General features: G+C 55.4%; 5 protein-coding genes across 5 annotated transcripts; 1 reads left to right on the top strand and 4 right to left on the bottom strand.

Moving 5' to 3' along the window:
* Positions 1-366: 366 nt before the first annotated feature.
* B0T23DRAFT_321039 (uncharacterized protein) lies at positions 367-2,306 on the bottom strand (the record flags this gene model as incomplete). Its single annotated transcript, XM_062835208.1, has 2 exons — positions 367-1,654; positions 1,729-2,306. The coding sequence occupies 2 exons, from the start codon at positions 2,304-2,306 to the stop codon at positions 367-369; spliced, it is 1,866 nt and encodes a 621-aa protein (XP_062691298.1).
* A 1,899-nt stretch (positions 2,307-4,205) lies between these two features.
* B0T23DRAFT_204352 (uncharacterized protein) lies at positions 4,206-6,251 on the bottom strand. The gene is made up of 3 exons (XM_062833442.1): positions 6,075-6,251; positions 5,857-6,017; positions 4,206-5,787 (listed from the first exon to the last, which is right to left on the bottom strand). Exons 1-3 carry the CDS (start codon positions 6,151-6,153, stop codon positions 4,546-4,548), a joined length of 1,482 nt encoding a protein of 493 aa, XP_062691297.1. The 5' UTR covers positions 6,154-6,251; the 3' UTR covers positions 4,206-4,545.
* A 1,013-nt stretch (positions 6,252-7,264) lies between these two features.
* B0T23DRAFT_398098 (cytochrome P450) lies at positions 7,265-8,983 on the top strand (the record flags this gene model as incomplete). The annotated part of the gene is made up of 2 exons (XM_062838344.1): positions 7,265-7,397; positions 7,452-8,983. The coding sequence occupies 2 exons, from the start codon at positions 7,265-7,267 to the stop codon at positions 8,981-8,983; spliced, it is 1,665 nt and encodes a 554-aa protein (XP_062691296.1).
* Positions 8,984-9,620: 637 nt separating this feature from the next.
* B0T23DRAFT_406702 (uncharacterized protein) lies at positions 9,621-12,733 on the bottom strand (the record flags this gene model as incomplete). Its single annotated transcript, XM_062839130.1, has 5 exons — positions 9,621-9,652; positions 9,834-10,669; positions 11,063-11,174; positions 11,231-11,980; positions 12,208-12,733. The coding sequence occupies 5 exons, from the start codon at positions 12,731-12,733 to the stop codon at positions 9,621-9,623; spliced, it is 2,256 nt and encodes a 751-aa protein (XP_062691295.1).
* A 602-nt stretch (positions 12,734-13,335) lies between these two features.
* B0T23DRAFT_363206 (uncharacterized protein) lies at positions 13,336-18,016 on the bottom strand. The gene has a single exon (XM_062836321.1). The coding sequence runs from the start codon at positions 17,645-17,647 to the stop codon at positions 13,547-13,549; it is 4,101 nt and encodes a 1,366-aa protein (XP_062691294.1). The 5' UTR covers positions 17,648-18,016; the 3' UTR covers positions 13,336-13,546.
* Between the last annotated feature and the right edge of the window lie 195 nt (positions 18,017-18,211).

Genomic DNA, 18,211 nt, shown 5'->3' with positions numbered 1-18,211 from the left:
GGACCGTAATGTGTTCTGTTTACTTGTACGACCATCGCCTACTTAAATGCTGTGGCAACGGGCGCTAACAATTTCTCTTTGGCCGCTATGGTATTTCTTGGCACGAACCGGTGGGGGGCATCCAGCGGCAATGGAATTTTGACCAAAACACCAAATTACCCAACAACACGAAGCATGGCACGAAGACGCCAGGTCAGTACCTACTAATTGATGCTTTGATTTCTAACCTAGGCATCACATGAAAACCACAAAGAGACAATCACATTCCAATAATCCGAAAATTTCAAGCGACCGACCGACGCCGACCACGATGCTATCCCAACCACCACCCTATGCAACAAAAACCGATGACGATGACTCCCCCGTCTAAATCCCAGGCAGAGTAACAAGACCCGTATACGACCCCTCATCGCGATGCACAACCGTCTTCTTGCCCGTCTCGACATCAACCGCATACACGCTCCCACCCAAGTCGCACACAAAGATCTGCTTCCTGGCCAGATCCAACTTGAGGCCAATCGGCTCATGGAACCGTCTCGCCAGAATCTTGACCTCCATCATGTCGCCCTCGCCGTTGCCCGAGACCTTGGCGCAGTTCAGCGAGCAACCGCGCGGGTGCTCACCGCGATCAGTCCAGTACAGCACCCCCGTCTCGCTCTCCATCTCGACATCAATCGGCTCAGGCAGCTTGTCGAACACGACCTCGATATCGGAGCGGTTCGAAGCAGTCTCGCCGGCAGCGAGGAAATCATAATCCATGTTGGCGCGGAAAATGCGACCGAGGTTGGACTTGGCAGGACCCTTTTGCGTCCAGTAGAACTTGCGCTGCTTAAGGTCGACGGTGATGCCGACGCACCAGTCCATCAAGTCACCGACACCGCCGGGATTTTGCACGAGGACTTCGTGCTCGCTGCCGTCGACGTTGCACCGGTGCACGGAACAGCCCTCGCGGTCGCAAAAATAGAGCTTCTCGGTGCCTGACTCCTGGTCCTTGACGAGCACGAGCTGCTTGGGCGTCGTGAGGATGCCGTCGCCCAAGAGGACCTTCTTGTCGGTGCCGTCCAGGGTGGCGGACATGAGCGAGCCATCCTTGGCGGTCACGTCGGCGCCCATGTTGGTCCAGTACATGCGGTTGGCGGACGGGTCGACGTCGATGCCGTCGGGGAGGGGGAGGCCGGTGACGAGGGCCTTGGGCGGCTGGTTGGGTGCGTCGAGGCGGAGGATCTTGCCGTTGGTGGAAATGCCGGCGAGGGAGGGGTAGGCGGGGGAATTGGCGCCGAGACCAACGTCGAGGACGAAGATGGGCGGCATCTGCTTCTCGGCGGTGGTGGTGCCGGCGGCGGCGACGACGGTGGAGGGAGGGTAGAGACCACCCTGCTCGGGGGTCTTGAGACCGAGCTTGCCCTGGGCGATGTAGTGTTTGCGGAGCCAGTCAACGGTCAGGGACCCGTCGAGCTTGCGCTCGTTGATGTAGTTGTCCTCGATGAAAGCGACGGTGTCAAGGCCAACGCGGTCCATCATTTGGCAGGGGACGACCGAGGTCTGGAACATGTGAGCCCAGAGGGCGTCAATCTCGGCGGCGTCCGAGACTCCCTCGGCGAGGGTGGTGAGGATTTCGCGCTTGACCGCAGCCCAAATGCGGTTGAAGATGAAGCTAGCAAGTGTCAGTGGTGATCTCTCGGGGGTCCAAGTGGATCGTCGGCCAGGATAGGGGGCGTGGAAACTCACCCAGTAGACTCCTTCCTTGCCGTCGCCGGGAGCATGCCGCACAGCCTGAGCACGTCGCTCAAGAACGGAAAGATCTCTTGATGGGTATACCCATCGCTCATCAACTCCACCGTCCTCACCATCGGGGGCATTGTGTAGTGCACATTGCACACCATCTTTCTCCTCTCGTCGCTGACCAGGTCCAGCATCAACCCGCTCCTGAAACTGCTCGAGTTGGATCCCAGGATACAGTCCTTGGGCGCGTACTTGTCCAGCTGCCCAAAGGTATCAATCTTGAGCTCGATCTTCTCCGGCACCGCCTCGATGACGAGCCATGCGTCCTTAACCGCCGTCTCGATGTCGGCCGACGCCGTGTAGGTGCCGTACGGAGCGGGCTTGCCGTTGGGGCAGAAGGTGGTGTAGAATTCCTTGTTGTCGTCAATGTACTTGAGGGCGTCCTCACGTGCTTGGGGAGAGGGATCCCGGATGTGCACATTGAAACCGCCGGCGACGTAGGAGCAGGCGATGCGGCGGCCGAGGACACCACCGCCCAGGATGGTGACGGGGCGGGAGCCGATATAGGGGGCTGACCAGACCATGTTGGATATGTGTTTGCAGTCGGGTATCAAGTGTGGTCGTTTTACGGTAAGGTGGTAGGTGAAAAGTGAAAGATGCGATGAATGGACAATGGTTTCTAGACAGAATGAATGATGAAGGAATATGCTGACAACGCTCCAACATGGTCAAAGCATGGCAGATATATACAGCATATATTCAGAGCAAGGTTTCCTGAATCCGGGTATAGGTGCCATGGAAATAGCACCCATCAGTTACGAGTTCTCGCGGCACCGACCAAGCCGTGTGCATGGAAACTTTGAAGACTGGCCTGGCCGTCCCGAGAACTCCGTCGGCTACTATCTTGGTTGTTGGTCAGGTGCTGGTGAATCGTGATAAGGTGCACGGGAAGGTCCGGTACAAAAATGGGCAATGCGAGGATAATTCAAGGGAGATCCCATTGATGATCGATATCATGGATATGTTAGTATGGGATGTTATGGGATGGGATACAAGGGGAAGGAAGGGGAGCATGGCCGGCCGAAGCTCGGACGAGGAAAGCCCGGTGTCAGCAGCTTGTTTCGCGAGTTCAAAACCCAATCGGCGGGCACGGCGGCCGGGCTATCAAGCCTGTCATCCACTTCAGCAGTTCCAGTCCTAAGAAAAGATGTCCCGGAATAGGTACATACCAACAAAAGGGTCCGGTCTTGAGTCCAAGACGCGATGAACTCTGAGTCTGTGCTTTGGAGAACATATGGGAGAAATCAGAGAGAGAGAGAGAGAGAGATGGCTAGAAGGTCCAATCAGAAGAACGGGATCTGACAGCTCAATGCAAGGAAATGACGAAACGTGCCAGATCGGACCGACAGGCTGGGACATGATTCTGGAGATGCCGGGATGAGCGTCAAGGCTGAAGACCGTCGAGGCCACGTGCGTCGATGTTGGTGTAGTGACCGATGAAGCTGGTGCATAATTCTCCTAGTGCCCCTTAGAGGTAATCTCCGTGCCCGATCAGCGAGCCTCGACAGCCAGACCGATTCAAAATCCAAGTTTCGTACAACCAACCATCTTCCAAGAATCTCGCTTCATGCGAAAGCTCGCCCCTCGTTCGTCGTCCTGAACTTTGAGGGTTATCTCGTCGTGTCCCGAGCGTGCCGATGTGATTTGACTTGATGGATCCATATATTCTTTTGCGCATGCACGGCTCGGACGGGTGAAACTCGCTACCGTATCGGAGTGAGGAGATTCAACACCGCTCGTAGGTACACGTGTAGACGGTCTCGACGGTGTAGCTCGGCTTTACCAACGGCCAACAGGTAACTAACGGTCAACAACCTGGGTTAGTGGGCGTGTGTTTGGGTTGCTGTGCAGGGGTCAATGGCGAAACTGGTCCAGACAAATACATCGACGTCATCAAGTGATCGAATCTTGCACGGTCCCCGGAGACTTTGTGGGTTGACGATGGAGCCAGCGAGCAGGGACAGGCCTTTGTCTGTCAGGGGCATCATGTTTCCATATGCCTCATTTGTGGAGTCGGGTCAAGAAAGGAATTCTTCGAAGTATCGACCATGCCCACCCGATGTTTTCAATGAATGTCCCAGGCGGACAGCAGTCTGGAACGCCGGTATTAGTGGGCTTGGCGACGGTGGTGTCCAGTGCCTAGCATCGGACATTTTTCGTTCTAGGCATGGGATTTCTTTAGTGCCGGCAAGTAATTCGCCTCCTTGATGGTGTTGTTCCCGAACGTAGTGGAGGTGGAGACGAGTTGAAGATCGTTTTCTTCGATGATCAATGTTTGCGCAGTCGGAGATTTCGTGCGTTGACGAGACACCAATTTCACAAAAACATCTCAGATGTAAGTGAACTCTTCATTCGGGACATGTGGAAGGGACAGGATGTTTAAGGAGTTATTTACAGCCTTTTCAGACTTTAAGAGAACCCCTCGACAAAGGTACCTTCGTCATACGTGAACAGAAGACAACAATCACGAACACCCAAAAGGCACCATCAATGATGTAAATGATCGTTCAAATCTATGACAAAGGAAAAAGTCTTTCATATGAAAAACAGTAATATCCCATCCACATCCGAATCAGAGAACCCATTTTGCTTCCTCTACCTGAAGAATCTAGATCGCAAACCCTGTAAATGCAGTTACAACAGCATACGTAATGATGACCACCACCACTCCATGTCATTACCTCTAAATAACAAACTCTCAAAATATCCCACCGGAGAAAGTCCCAAAAATGGCACCCATACACCCGTACATAGGACCTAGCCTTAAAACAGAAACACCTGATCGGTAGCCTTGGAAAGCGTGCCAGGGGCCGTGAACCCAAGAGAAACCAGATTCTTGCTCATGGCAGCCACCATAGGAGGAGGTCCGCAAAGCAACATTTTGGTGGTATCCGCCGCAGGAGGCAAGAAATCCTTGATCATATCGGCAGTTACGAAACCCCTAAGGCCCGTCCAGTTCTCGTCCGCCTGGCCGAGGACGTACTGCACCGACAGCTTCTCGGGGAACGCCTTGACGAACCCATCGAGCTCCTCCCTCAGCAGGATGTCCGCCTCGGTGTTGTTGGCATACAGCAGCGAGATCTTGGTCTTGTCGCTCTCGTCCTCGCAGATGGCGCGGATGAGCTGGTACATGGGCGTGATACCCGTGCCGCCGGCAATCATGCCAATCTCCTTGGCGTAACTGTTGGGCACGTACTGCATGGCGCCCTTGGGCCCGCGCATCTCGATCTGGTCGCCAATCTCCATGCGCTCGAGGTGCTTGGTCATGAGGCCCTGGTCGTAGACCTTGATGAGCAGCTCGACGCGGCCGAGGTCCGAGTTGTTGGAGACGGGGGTGTACGAACGCGAGACCGATTTACCGTCGATGAGCGCGCGGAGGGCGACGTGCTGGCCGGTGGGAAGACCGAGGACGTCGGTGGGGTGGGGGAGGGCGAAGACGAGGTGGTAGACGTTGGGAGACACCAACACTTTGCGCACCAGCTTGAACTTGCGCCAGTCGGCCGGATCCATCACCTTGACGGGAGGCTTGACGGCAGGACCCGAGGTGGAGTTGGTGGGGATCTTGAGGATGGCCACCTTGCGCTCCTTCTTGGCCGGACGGCTGCGGGGGAAGTGGGTGAACTCCCTTTGGGCCTCGAACTTGGAGAGCGCCCAGGTGGTGGCGGCCGTGGTCAAGGAGAGCTCGACGACGGTGGCGATGCCGACGCCCCACCAGAAGAGCTTGGAGGAGCTGCCGTTTTGGGCAAACTTGGAGCGGATAAAGTCGGCGAGCTGGTTGATGGGCTTTTGCGCGGTGGTGACGGCGGCGAGAGCCCATTCGGGACCAGTCCACCAGCCCTTGGCCAAACCAACGGCGCCAACGCTGGCGATGACGGAGGACATGGCGATGGTCCTCCTGACACTCTTCTTAACCTTGCTGACAGTGGCTTTCTCGACTTTGACAGCGGCCTCCATAGCGACCTTTTCATATGTTGGCCTGAAAATCTCGACCTCCTCAGCGTGTTCCTGTAGACAATATTTGGTGAGCGATGAATCAGGGGCAAGTAAACAAACAAGCCGGGGATCAAAACCTACCTCTTCCGCCAAATCACCCACGTAGAGCTCTTTTAGGATATCGGTGGCCTCGACAGAGTGTCCGATTTCCACAAACTGTTCGGTCGCATCCGTACCGGCAACCTCACGAAGAATAATGGAGCCACCAGGATGATCCTCGAGGTATGTTGTGACATTGTAGACTGAGAAGGTCAGCAAAGGGGTCACCATCGGTGGAAATGAGGGAAAGAACAAGTCACCTTTGTTGTGAATGACCATCCAGACATCGTCCTTGCTGTTGTGCTTGCGCACGTCGTCCAGAGTAAATGTGGCGGCCATGATGATTTTTCCTTGGCTTTGAACAAGTGTTGCAATCCGGATATTACAGCCTTGCGAATGAGATACCAAGAGAGTAAAATGAGTGTAGTCGGTGTATATGATCCCACAAGCAACAAATAAAGTTGAACCAAGCAAGACTGGAACAACCGGTGTGATGGTCAAAAAGGGGGTATTCGTTCTTGTATACACCTCTACGGATGTACAAACCGCAAAGTCGGAACCGGAATTGGATATTCTCGCCCTGGTCGGCGAGATATTCCCGGCGCGCCGTTGCGGAACCGGGTGCCGAACAGAGGGACATGCTAGATGGAGTAGCGGGTGAACCTCCTTCCTCGGTCCCCGTCTCGAAATCTCCACGCCTCCGCCCTATTCTCGACTTGGAAGGTCCATGTAACTTTTTCCTCTTGCTTTTCATGATGGACTGTCACCCTGTGCTGCATTCGTTGACGAGAACAGCAAGTGGTCCACCCTCGATGGATATCTCCGAGTTTCATCGCCCCCCCCTTGTCGCAACCCTGAAAGCTTGACAGTTGGATTTCTGCACCATCCGATTGGTGATCGCCGCCACTTGCCCAACGTCTGCGGTGGGTCATGTTGAGCGCGCGAACTTCGGTCGAGTTACCACCTTGGCCCGTCCCTGGTTTCCGCCGATGCCCGTTGTTCCATCCCTTTTCCTTCGTGGGCCTTCCGTCCTTGCCGCCCGGACTTACACCGGACGAAGACCAAACATGGGCCCGAAACTCCACCATTTTTAGATATTGGTCCTGCACTGACACGGGGCGCGGGGAGGGGGCGGACAATGATCGGTGATTGACGGCATCGAACTCTTCGAAGAACAACCCTACCCGCACTCAGATCTTGGATGGTTCTTTGGCAATTCTGCTTTTTGCGTAATGCTGCCAACAGTGCCACTGACCCAGTCGCAGTGCAACAGACGGCGGAAAGCGAGATGCCGAGACCCGATCATCCCCCTCCCCCATGTTTTGCTCACCAAGGGGCTATAATTTGATATATAAAACTACAAAACCACCTGGCGATAGTTTATTCGGAATGATCGATACCTGTGTCTAACATTTCAAGTGTTGTCTACACCTGGATCAACAACATCATCATGTCATCACAAACGTTCTTCCTCGTTGGTGATGAGCCATCAACTGCCCGCGGCATCGTTGTCGATCCCAAGTGGAAGCTTGAGGAGCTCAAGAGGGCTGTTGGTCTTGCCCACCATATTGCTGTGCCTACCGGTATGTCAACAAACCCCTTTCTCTGTCTTAGACTCGGCATACTAACAACAACAGGCATCACCTTCCACTTTGACGCCGATGACGAACAAGAGCTCAAGACCGTCGAGGACGTTCTCAGGGCTTCTGGTCCTGTCGCCTGCAGAATCGATGGCAACCCTGTCCGCGACCCCCAGGGCCCCGAGGGTCTTCCCATCGTCGGCTCCTACTATGAAATCTTCCCCGACCACTTGGGCAACCACTACAGACTGTTCCGCAAGTACGGCCATGTCATCAAGACCACCAACATGGGCAGGACCAACTACCTGACCGACGACCCGGCCGTGGCGCTCGTGGCCCTCGCCGAATCGGCCTACTTCACCAAGAAGATCACCGAGGAGCACCCCCTCTTCGGCATCAAGGACAACTCGGCCATCTTCATCGGCGACACCGAGACCGAGAACTGGCGTCTGGCCCACAAGTTCCTGCCGCCCGCCATGGGTCCCAAGGCCGTCCGCCACTACACGCCTCTGATGCAGGAGTGCGTGCGCGGCTCCTTCAAGATCTTTGACGAGCTCGACAGCCGCGGCGAGTCCTGGAACGTGTATCAGTACATGGTCAAGCTGGCCTCGCAAACGGTCGGCAAGTTCGCCATGGGTATCGACTACCACCACTTTGACGCCGTCGACACGCCGGTGCACTCCCTCGTCACCAACATCGTCAAGCTGCTGGCGCTCAACAAGAAGGTCACGGCTCGCGGCAGTTGGTACCAGCAGCTGCCCTTCGGCGACCCGGCTAGGCTGCGTGAGATCCGCCAGATCACGTACGGCCAGTTGGCCGAGACCGTCGAGTCCGCGCCCAAGTCGGGCATCGAGAACCTCCCGCTCAACGAGGCCGCCACCAAGGCCTCGTGCGTGGCCGACTACCTGCTCAACGCCGTCGACGAAAAGGGCGAGCACTTCCCCAAGGGCCTGATCCTGTCCAACATGCTCGTCGTCACAGGCGCCGGCTACACCACCACTTCCGCTCTCTTGTCGTGGTGCATCTACTGCATCGTCACCTACCCCAAGATGCAAGACCGGCTGCTCCAAGAGCTCATCGACCACGGCATCACCAGCGAAACCGAATGGGACCCAGACCTGGCCCACTCGCTCCCCTTCCTCGACGCCTTCCTCAAGGAAACCCAGCGGCTGCACAACGCCTCGTTCCAGCCCGGCCGCACCACCAAGACGGACGTCGTGCTCCCCGGCGGCTTCCGCCTGCCCGAGAACGTCATCATGATCCCGGCGCTGTACGCCATCCACACCAACCCGGAGCACTGGCACGACCCGTTCCGCTTCGACCCGGACCGCTGGGACACGGAGGAGGTCAAGAGCCGTCACCGCGGCGCCTACATGCCCTTTGCCACGGGCCCGCGGTCGTGCATTGGCTTCAACTTTGCGCTGCTGGAGATCAAGGTCCTCTTGTCCGAGCTCGTGTACAGGTACAAGTTTGCGAGAGAAGGGTTTGAGGCCATCGAGTATGATCCCGAGTTCCAGCTTATCAGGCCGTTGAACTTGTACGTGACTGCCAAGAGGAGGACCGAGTGGCCTGCTAAGAGCAGCGCGTAAGCAGGTAGGCGGGCGGGATGGTGACTAGACTGATGATGATTTGATGGTTGTGGGGGTTGACTTTCTCTGTCTCGTGTCGTGTCGTTGCATCTAGGGGGCGGGCATTCTGTCGGTGTTAGTCGTTGTTCGGTTGAAATTGCATCTAGATTGATCTTTTCCTGTCTGTCTGCATTCTTAGAGGTACCTAGTGGGCGGGTTTTCTGTTTGTACATATATCCTTATTTCTCTTCTGGCCCTTCCCGGTGGACTTGGAATGGAAAATCGGGTATTGCTCTAACCATTGCGTGCTCTGCTTGTGATGCGCTTTGGTGATCTGGCATGTTCTTGCTGATGATGCCTCCGGCGGCCCCATCCGGGGAGGGACCTCGCTTCGCTCGAATTTTAAAAAACGGGCAACTTCTGGGAGAGATCAGCGAGTACACCGACGGCAAAGTTTTGCAAAGTTCCATGCTCTGATCGAGAAAGACCCGCCCCGCTGAATCACTGCAGTGATGACCGCAGAATGCATGGCCGGCAGGTGCCAACACTTCATCTGACATTACACGTGTACTAACAACAGAACTGACGTAAACATGAATCCGAAATATCCAAAACTCGACATCTCTTTCCAAAAACACAAACTCCATGTATGCTATGTCTACAATGCCAGACCAGCCCATCGTGTATTTCCTGTCAATGCATTGTCCCACGTCTATCCCTGCTTCATAACCATGCTAGGTATCCATCTGTACCTCTATTTCACCACCGGACATAACCAGTCGTCACCGCCCATAACTCTCCTTGAGCGCTCTCAACGCCCTCGAATGCGGTCCCGAATGCCTCACGTTGGTATCTGCATCCAACCACTCACTCTCCCTTTCCTCCTTTTCCAACACGGCAATCAGCTTTTGAACCAAGGGTTCGCTCCTCCTCGTCCATTCCTCTCTTAGTGCCTGCATTCCACTTCCCTGCTGTTGCTGCTGTGGGTGCTGATGCTGCTGATGGCTGGAAGTAGGAGTCGACGAGCCCCCTGGGCCACCACCAACCAGAATCTCTCTCAACATCACCGCCGAACTAACCGCATTATGCACAAACGGCCACGACCGACACACGGTCGGACTCAACTGGTACATATCCAGGAATCCACGAACAGCTTCGGTGGCATGCATGGCGTACTCGCTCGTCAGCTGTTCTTCCTCTTGTCCCTGGATCCCGACAGCGTCATATCCCCCTTGCTGGCCACGATCCTCACGCAGCGAATTCACACACGATCGATACATCCTACACAAAGCACTGGCCCCATGGATCTGGAGCCCCAATCGCTCCAAATGCTCTTGGCGAGTCTTGCAGTGCGAGTCATCCCTGAGGTACTGGACTGCATCTTGTAGGACCAGCTCGAACTGGCGCTTAAAATGAAGCAGCGAGTGTATTTGCGAGTAGCGGCGGTCTTTTTCCGTCCCGAACAAGGCAGTAGGAGATTGGGCAGTCGCGGTGCCCTCGCGGGTCCAGTCGAGAACGACAAGGCAAACTCGGAAGACGGTTTCTGTAAAGGTGTATTTCGAGGGGTCGGGGTTGACGCTGGACGAGCGCGACGAGGCAAGGTGGCGGTGGGTGCCGAGCATGTCATTGTGCAGGATGGTGGAGGTTGCGACGGGCGGGCGGTCGTAGGTGAGGGAAAGGAAGGTGTCTTGCCAGATGATCATGCGCCTGTTTCGAGACTCTTGTTAGCGTGGCTGGGCGAACGAGAGATAAAAAGAGGGGGAGACTGACCAAAGATGTGCCGCTTGGCTACGATGGACCTCGCTCGCCCATGCGCCCTGCGATCCCGGCATGGATGCCTCATGCAATCCAATACTCTGCGCCAACCGGATCGTGGCGCCGAGGAGTATCCAAGCACTGTTCGTCTCCAGATTATTCCGTAAGCAGTGGCAAACGAGAGCCATGGCTTGGATCTGGTTCAGATCGGTCTTGAAAAAGAGGTTGGCTGTTCTGAGGCATTGGAATGCTGAACAAACTGGAATCACCTTCATGTTAGCATCGCGTTACGGCCGCCAAAGAAAAGGAGGCTCATGCTCACCAAAAACCTTGCTCCTCAGATACCTCTCCTCCGCCGTATCCTCACTAAACTGGGTCCCACACGCCAGCACACTAAACAACAAGGCCAGCCAACTCGGATCCGTATTTTCCTCGATCCAACTCATCGTCGGCCCTCCTGCCATGCCATTGCCATTCCCCATCCCCCCTCGGCCTCCTGCTGCTGCGCTCTACTCATCATCGGCTGCCTTGACAAGAAGGCATAGATACTCGCCCTGAACTCGTCGGGCGCCATGAGAATCGGGTAAAACGGATAGACATACGTCTCAAAAGCCTGCCAGTACCGGATGATGTCGCTCTGACAAGGCAGTGTCCGACAAACGTCGCCTAGCTTGGCCTCGGGGGTCCACAGGTTGGTGAATGGATACGTCCGCGGGGTCAGCTGGACTTGGTGGTGTCTGACTCCTCCTGCTCCGCCCTGTCCGTTGAGGCCGGCGTCCCCGCCGGGAGAGGAAAGAGGGGCAGGGTCCTGGAAGCAGCCGAGTGAAAGAGGAGGGTCGGCACGCCTACCAAGAAAAATGGTGGCGCCTGTGGCTTCTTCGACAAAATGTTTTCCGCGGAAGAGGGAGGTTGCTTCGAGCTGAGAGATGGCAGGCGGGGTGGCGCCGTAGCGGGCTTGGGTGGAAGATGGTTTACGATTGTCGTTGTAGGAAGCGCTGTGATGGTTGCCGTAGGTGGTGGCTACTAACGAGTCTAGGCGGGGGAGAAGGTCGGGGGTATCTGGTTGGTGGTGGTGGTGGTGGTGGTGGTGATGCTCGGAATACTGCGACACTGATGGTGTTTGCGCATCTGGTTGGGCATGGGGTTGGTGGTTGCCGGCATTCTGGTATGCTCGGTTGGACCGGCGCTGGACCAAGTCCGACTTGAGAGCCTGGATTTGCCGCTCAATGTTTTCGAGACGTTCGAGGATGTTGTCATCATCATCTTGTGGTTGTGGTTGTGATTGTACTAATGGTGGAAGATGGTTGTCTCTGGGTTGTTGTTGTTGTTGTTGTTGTTGTTGAGGGTTTGGTGAGGCTATTTGGTGTGGTCCTCTCGTCTGTGGCGGCTGCGGTGGGGGAGGATATCCCGAACTAACACATCCACCCGGGCACTGTCAGCATGTGTGTATGTGTGTATGTTTACAGAAAAGAAAGACGAATCGCCCACACACCATCCGTTGACTCCAACATCTGGAGAGCTATGGTCAAGATAGCCATTGTGCTGCTGTTGTTGTCCCGTTGTCGTGGGGTCAAAGGTAGCAAACCCATTACTCCCGGCGCTGTAAGGATCGCCGCCGCCGCCGACGGATCTTGGCGAGGTAGCGGCAACTGACGAGGATATTCGCTTGGTGGTCACGGACGAGGAGGCTCCGGGAGTGGTAGTGACGCGGCGACACAGCGAGACGTGGTCTCTCTTGACGCAGTTGGAGCACGGAAGGCCGCCGTCGCAGCGGACCTTTCGGTGTCGGCAAGGGAAGCAGGACTTGACATCGCGGGCTTTGCGCTTGTGCCTCAACAGCTCGGTGACCAGGGCCGTGTTGTAGCCGTTGATGCCATCGGAGGAGACGAGGTCGACCGGGATGGTCGGGACTACAGCGCCAGGTATGTGGGCGACACTGAGGCTGGGCGAGGGGGAGGGGAAGGGACTGGAGGCACCTGGTGTTGTTGTCGACGGTCGAGCTGATCGGGGGTCCATCTGTACAACGAGCTGGCCCGATGATTGACACGAGTCCCCTGTTCACTTATTTTTCTCAATGGACGTTGCTGGTTCGCGGAATAGTGGTAGTGTGCATTGGCAGCACATTGGCGGGACCTGGAAAACAAAGAGAAATGGAAATGGATTGCAGACAAGGATGGGACAAAGTCAATTGGGGACCGGCATGCCCTTGATGGAGACGACGAACCGATGATGGCCGGCGTGGATCATGTCAGTAGTGTATGTAGTGTGTACATACACAGTAATCTACCAGTGTGGTGTGGACTGGAGGAAAATTATGGCAAAGCAGCAGCAGCAGCGAACATTATCTCCAGGACCCTCCTCTTTAGCGGACGGGCTAACTGTCGACGGGACCACTCGGCTTACGACATGGTGGACCATTCAGGGGCCGGGATATGCCGACAGGGGAAGAAACAAGGCCGAGTCCCGTCATTCAAGCTACGGCAGAACACCAAGAGACCCACCAGCACGACTGACTGGCATCTCTTGGCCAGACACAGGATCTAGAAGTCCAGGTGGTCTATCTGCTACCGAGACTTGGAAGCATGACATCTCATCGACGACACCCCCGACTACAGCTTGTTTTGTTCATTGGACTGATGACAAGAATGACGAAATGTCGTGGTTTGTTAACATGGGAATAGCTCGATTACGGACTACAAAATAGCGACAACAAACATCATACTCGCAAATAACAACACCGTAACCTTGGGATATTGTATTTCTGGTAAACGATACCTCAGGCACTCGCTAACACTACAACTTTGTACAACTTGTACTTCTCACACCGGCTTACACCTCAGTCTCAATCCCCGTGTCCTTATCCCCATGCTCCCCCAACTCCATCACCTTGCCCTTCCCCTTCTTCACTTTGCCACCCAGCCAATCCAGCGTCCTCGCCGCCTTCCACTGCATCACGCCTCGATGTTTTCTATGCAGCTGCTTTCGATGCTGTTTGTAATCCTGCACCTGCGCCACCACACCGCGTTTCCCGTCGTCGTGATCGGACCCAATCTTGTCGCCGTCAAGCTTGGCAGATAACTTGCGCTTGAGTATGTGCGTGGCTTTGGAGACGGGGTTGTGATGGTCGTCCGAGGTATCCTGGAGGTCTTCGGTGTCCGATTCTGAACTGCTGCATGAGGAAGCGGCCGTCTTATCGCCGTGCTTTCGGAGAGCTTTACGCGTGGCTGCTTCTTGCGGAGTGTCCCGATGCTGAGGTGGGTGGATGTTGTGGCGGGCATTGTACTCGTCATCAGACAGACTTGAATCGCTGTCCGAACCAGAATCGCTGCTATCTGTCTCCGACCAGGAACCACCAGCACCGCCATCGTCGTCCTCGTGCATCTTCTCATCACACACCGTGTCCAACACCTCCATCACCGCCTTGACGTCGCTGTTCCTCGGCTTGCTCGCATACTTTCTATGATATCCGGACAATCCCCTCCAGAACCTGACTGTGAACTCGACCTCGCCCAACGGCTTCTCGCCTTCTTCCAACCCGTTATAATCAGCACAGGTGCTGGCCCTCTTGAGCTGCTTTTTGCCTCCCTTCCAGACCGGCAAACGAACAGTGACGTCCTCCTCGTCCGGAATGCAAGACAGCCAGAGAACGGCCAACGCAGGGTTGGAATCTGGCAGGAGAGAGTGCTTGTCCTTATACTGAAGCAGCAACATGCTCTGGTAGCGTTTGACGACTCCCAAAAAGATGCTTCCCTGGCTGATGCCATCGCCGGGCTGTCTCTGCTGCCCATGACCACCAACATGCCGTCTCTTGGGTACCCACACGCCCTTTTTTCCCTCCAGCGGATCCATCTTTCCCTTGCCAATCTTGGTCTTCAATTTGAGCTTGCATCCACTCAACCTCTCCAGTTCCCCCGTCCTTCCTTCCGTGTCATCACCTGCACCACCACCAACCCACTTCACACCCCCCTTAACTTCCACCGTCCCCATGTCCCATCCCCTCAGCTCCTTGGTCATCACCTGCTCTCCCATCTCCACTCCTCTCCAAACCATACTCACCCTCATCCTGCCGTTGCCGATTCCTCCTGCCAACGGGAACGTCTCCATCACCTGGCTCCTGTGCTCAAACACCTTTCTCAGGGGCAAATACACCACCCCCAGCAAAGGATCCTCCTCCCCCTCTCTGCTATCCCTCACGCTGATGATCACCTCGCAAGTGGTCCAATCCTTGACAAACCTTTCGGTGCCGGCATTGAAGAAGGGCTTGGCGTTCTTGGGCTTGGTTCTGGTACGGTAGATCTTTTGCTGGTTGAGGATGATGGTGCAGTACGAGTCTGGCAGGCTATCCGACTGCTCGGCGGCGTCTTCCTTGACTTCGTCGGCGCCGGTGGAGCGGTTGCGGTCTTCGTTCAGCGGAGTGATTTCCAAGCCCGTGATGTTGTGAATCTGGATGGAGAGGATTCCTGATGGCATGGAGGACAGAGGCGGAGAGGAAATGATCATTTGATCTTCTTTGGCCTTCATGTCTTGAGCTTCCTGTTGGTGTTTTTCTTCAGACATGTCCTTGGAGAGGGAGGCTTCGCGCAGCTTGGACTCTGTGCTGTCGTGGACATTTTGCTTCAGGGAGTCGAGCGAGCGGATGGATGGGTCAAAGGTCTGCTTCTCAAGCTGGCTCTGCTGGATGTGTGCCTTGGCAAAGTAGCCGACTGCCCAGGAAATGGTGCCGGGCATGGTCTCGTCGGGGTCAGAGGCCATGAGCCGGTCTTCGCGGTCGTGCATCTTGTTCTTGGTTTCCTCGCTATGCATCAACTCCTTGAGAGAAACCTCGACACGGCCCAAATCGTCATCAGCAGTGTGCTTGTCCGAATCCCAGATTTGGATGCGCAGGTTCTCTTGGGCGTTGATCTCATCCGGCGAGACGAGAATGTAAGCCCACTCGTTCCAGACAGGCTCTTGCTCGTCGATAATGATGCGCGTGGAAAACATGGGCTTGCCGACCTTGCCCCATGACACGGTCACGTACGGATCAGAGGATCCCTCGATAGGGCCAAATCCGCCATCGCCGTACTTGAACCCACGGGCTTTCTTAATGTAGACAGCCACAACGCCTCGAGCAATGGTGTCCTTCTTGAAGTCATCGCCGACGAGCATGTCCTTGATGTCGAGCGTAAGTGACTTGGGGGCCACGTACTCAGCCAAGGCGGCGTCGACAGCGGACTGGACAAAGGACGAGATAAGCGGGATGTCCATCAAGTTGGGGAGGTGTTTCGACAGGGGGACGCAAGACAAGTTGACTCGCGGTTGGCCAAGGAAGGTCAAGGTGCACAGCTCGAAGAAGGGCGGATCGGGCGTCAACTGCAACCGCACACGCATGATGCCCACGAACCCCTTTAGTTCTACCCAGACCGGAACAGCCAGGTCACCAGGCAAGTAGAACTTGAGGTAAAGATGCGCATTCTTGGCCTTGCTGGTAATTGACTTTCCCGAGGACCTAGGTCTGTAAGCAAACGCCAACTCCATGTTGACAAAGTCCCCTTCTTCAGCTTCCATGCCCTCCTGCACCATCTCTCCTCCTCCACCACCTTGAGTCTCTCCCTCTCCTTTAACCTCCCGATCGTTGTCCCCGGCATCCTTCAATCTCCCCTGATCGTCCACCGATTGGCCCGCGGCTCCTGTCGGCAACCACTTGATCCCCAAAATCCTAAAGGCCTCACTTCCCTGGCCGATGTCATCCACGCTGACCATGCGGACAAGCTTGGGCAAGGAAGCTTGCATAACGTCCTCGAGCATGTCGGCGATGGAAGCAAACAGGTCTGGGTTGATCAAAGGCCAGACGGAGGCCAACAAGCCGTTCAACCATGCTGCTGATTCGGGTAGGGGGGCGCCGTTCTTGCTGATGGTCTTTTCGGCGTGGCGGTCGGCGGCCCAGGTTTCCTCTTCAAAGATGGAGGAAATGCGCTTTTCGAGCCAGCCGGATAAACCCTGAATGAGAACGTAGGCACCTGCGCCGGTGAGGGAGAGGAAGAGGAGAAGGGAAAGGTAGCTCCACACTGATGTTTTGCTGGACTCGGATCCAAACCCTAGCAACGAAACGCAACCAAGTCCCAGCATGCCAACGACACTAAGTCCGGTTAGCCCAGCAGTCAATGCCTTTCGATAAGTCTCCATCATCTGCTGCTTTGTCTCCTCGAAGTCTGGTGGTGGAAAGAGCTTGTGCATGCCTTGATGCGCCTGTCCAACCTCGACCGTCTCGTCCTGTAGATGATCTTGGCTCTTATTCCCCGCATCTGGGCCCGTAAAGGTCCGATGATCCGACCCGACCGATGGGAAGTTCTCGGGGACAGAGCCGAGGTTTTTGTCCGTCATGTCGTGAATCGTGATGGGCAAGTGGGTTACCGGGTCGGTTACCTCACGACCGTGGGCCTGGGGTTGTTGCTTCTTCATGACCTTGCGCTTTTCTTTGGGATCGACGGTGGCAGCTACTGTCTCTGTTGCCGACTTTTCCTGGCCCTTTTGTTGCTTTTCCTGCTTCTGCTGTCCATTACCGTGCTGTGTGTTGTTATTCTCCTCGGAGTTGGGCTGTCCACCGTATACACCTTGCTGTTGTGTCCCTGGATCCTCCACAGGCGCATCGGGATCGTTCCTATTCGTAGTCGGATATGGGTTCCCGTCTTGATCCCCCTGTTGGTCTTCATTCTTGTGAATGGCTTTGACAGCATCATACGCCCGTCTAGTCTTGGACTGGGGTTCGTTGGCGTTGCCATTGGCGTCTGGCTGGAGCTGGGCCGCGTTCGCCTGTTCTTCCTGCGCTTTGATCTCGGCTCGATGTTCGCGGTATCCCTGTACGGTTGGGACGGGGTGTTTAGCTGTGTATGGGCCACCGTGGGCGCGACGTGCGCCCCGGTTTTCAAAGTCGTCGTCGTAGCCGGACATGGTGGTGATGCTTTGTTCGTATTGTGTAAGTCAGGTTGGGCAGGTCGAGGCTTGGTCTGCGCAATGGTTCGACGAGTTAGGTGTGTCGAGATGGACGTGCTTTAGGAATCGTGGAGGTTTGATATGTTCGGTTATGTTAAAGGTAATAGCATAAGTTGGATGTTCAGGTACCAACTTCGCCAGGTGAATTCATGAACGTTTCCTCGGCCGATATGTCGAAGAAGAGGAGAAGACGGAAGAAAAGAAGGAAAAGTCCACTTTCCATGATTTTCCCAAAACCAGCAAAGAAGGAAGAAGGTTCCGCGAAAAAACAGACATTGGAAAGGAAACCAAATGCACAACGACGAATGACAAGATTTGGAAGCTGCGATTCGATTGGATTGAAATTGTTTCATGCTTTCGTATTTTGGAGGAAAGAACTGGAAGAAGGGGGGGCAGCTCTTGGTCCGGCTTGGTATGACGTTCCTTTGCTACGTCATATCGAACGTTTCCAGACGGATTGGCTGTTGTCCCGCTGTAACCCCCCACTCTACCTTGTGTTTCTCAACCAGTTTTAGTGGACAC

Source organism: Neurospora hispaniola (genome assembly GCF_033458365.1).
Source record: "Neurospora hispaniola strain FGSC 10403 chromosome Unknown B0T23scaffold_6, whole genome shotgun sequence".
Taxonomy (NCBI): domain Eukaryota; kingdom Fungi; phylum Ascomycota; class Sordariomycetes; order Sordariales; family Sordariaceae; genus Neurospora; species Neurospora hispaniola.
Note: the sequence above shows the minus strand (reverse complement) of the source record. Positions and strands in the feature narration are given on the sequence as shown.

Coding starts and splice junctions, on each gene's coding strand:
- B0T23DRAFT_204352 (XM_062833442.1), bottom strand. CDS start 6,153: ATGGCCGCCACATTTACTCTGGACGACGTGCGCAAGCACAACAGCAAG. Junction 6,018..6,074: donor GATGGTCATTCACAACAAAG/GTGACTTGTTCT, acceptor TGACCTTCTCAG/TCTACAATGTCACAACATAC. Junction 5,788..5,856: donor TGGGTGATTTGGCGGAAGAG/GTAGGTTTTGAT, acceptor TATTGTCTACAG/GAACACGCTGAGGAGGTCGA.
- B0T23DRAFT_363206 (XM_062836321.1), bottom strand. CDS start 17,647: ATGTCCGGCTACGACGACGACTTTGAAAACCGGGGCGCACGTCGCGCC.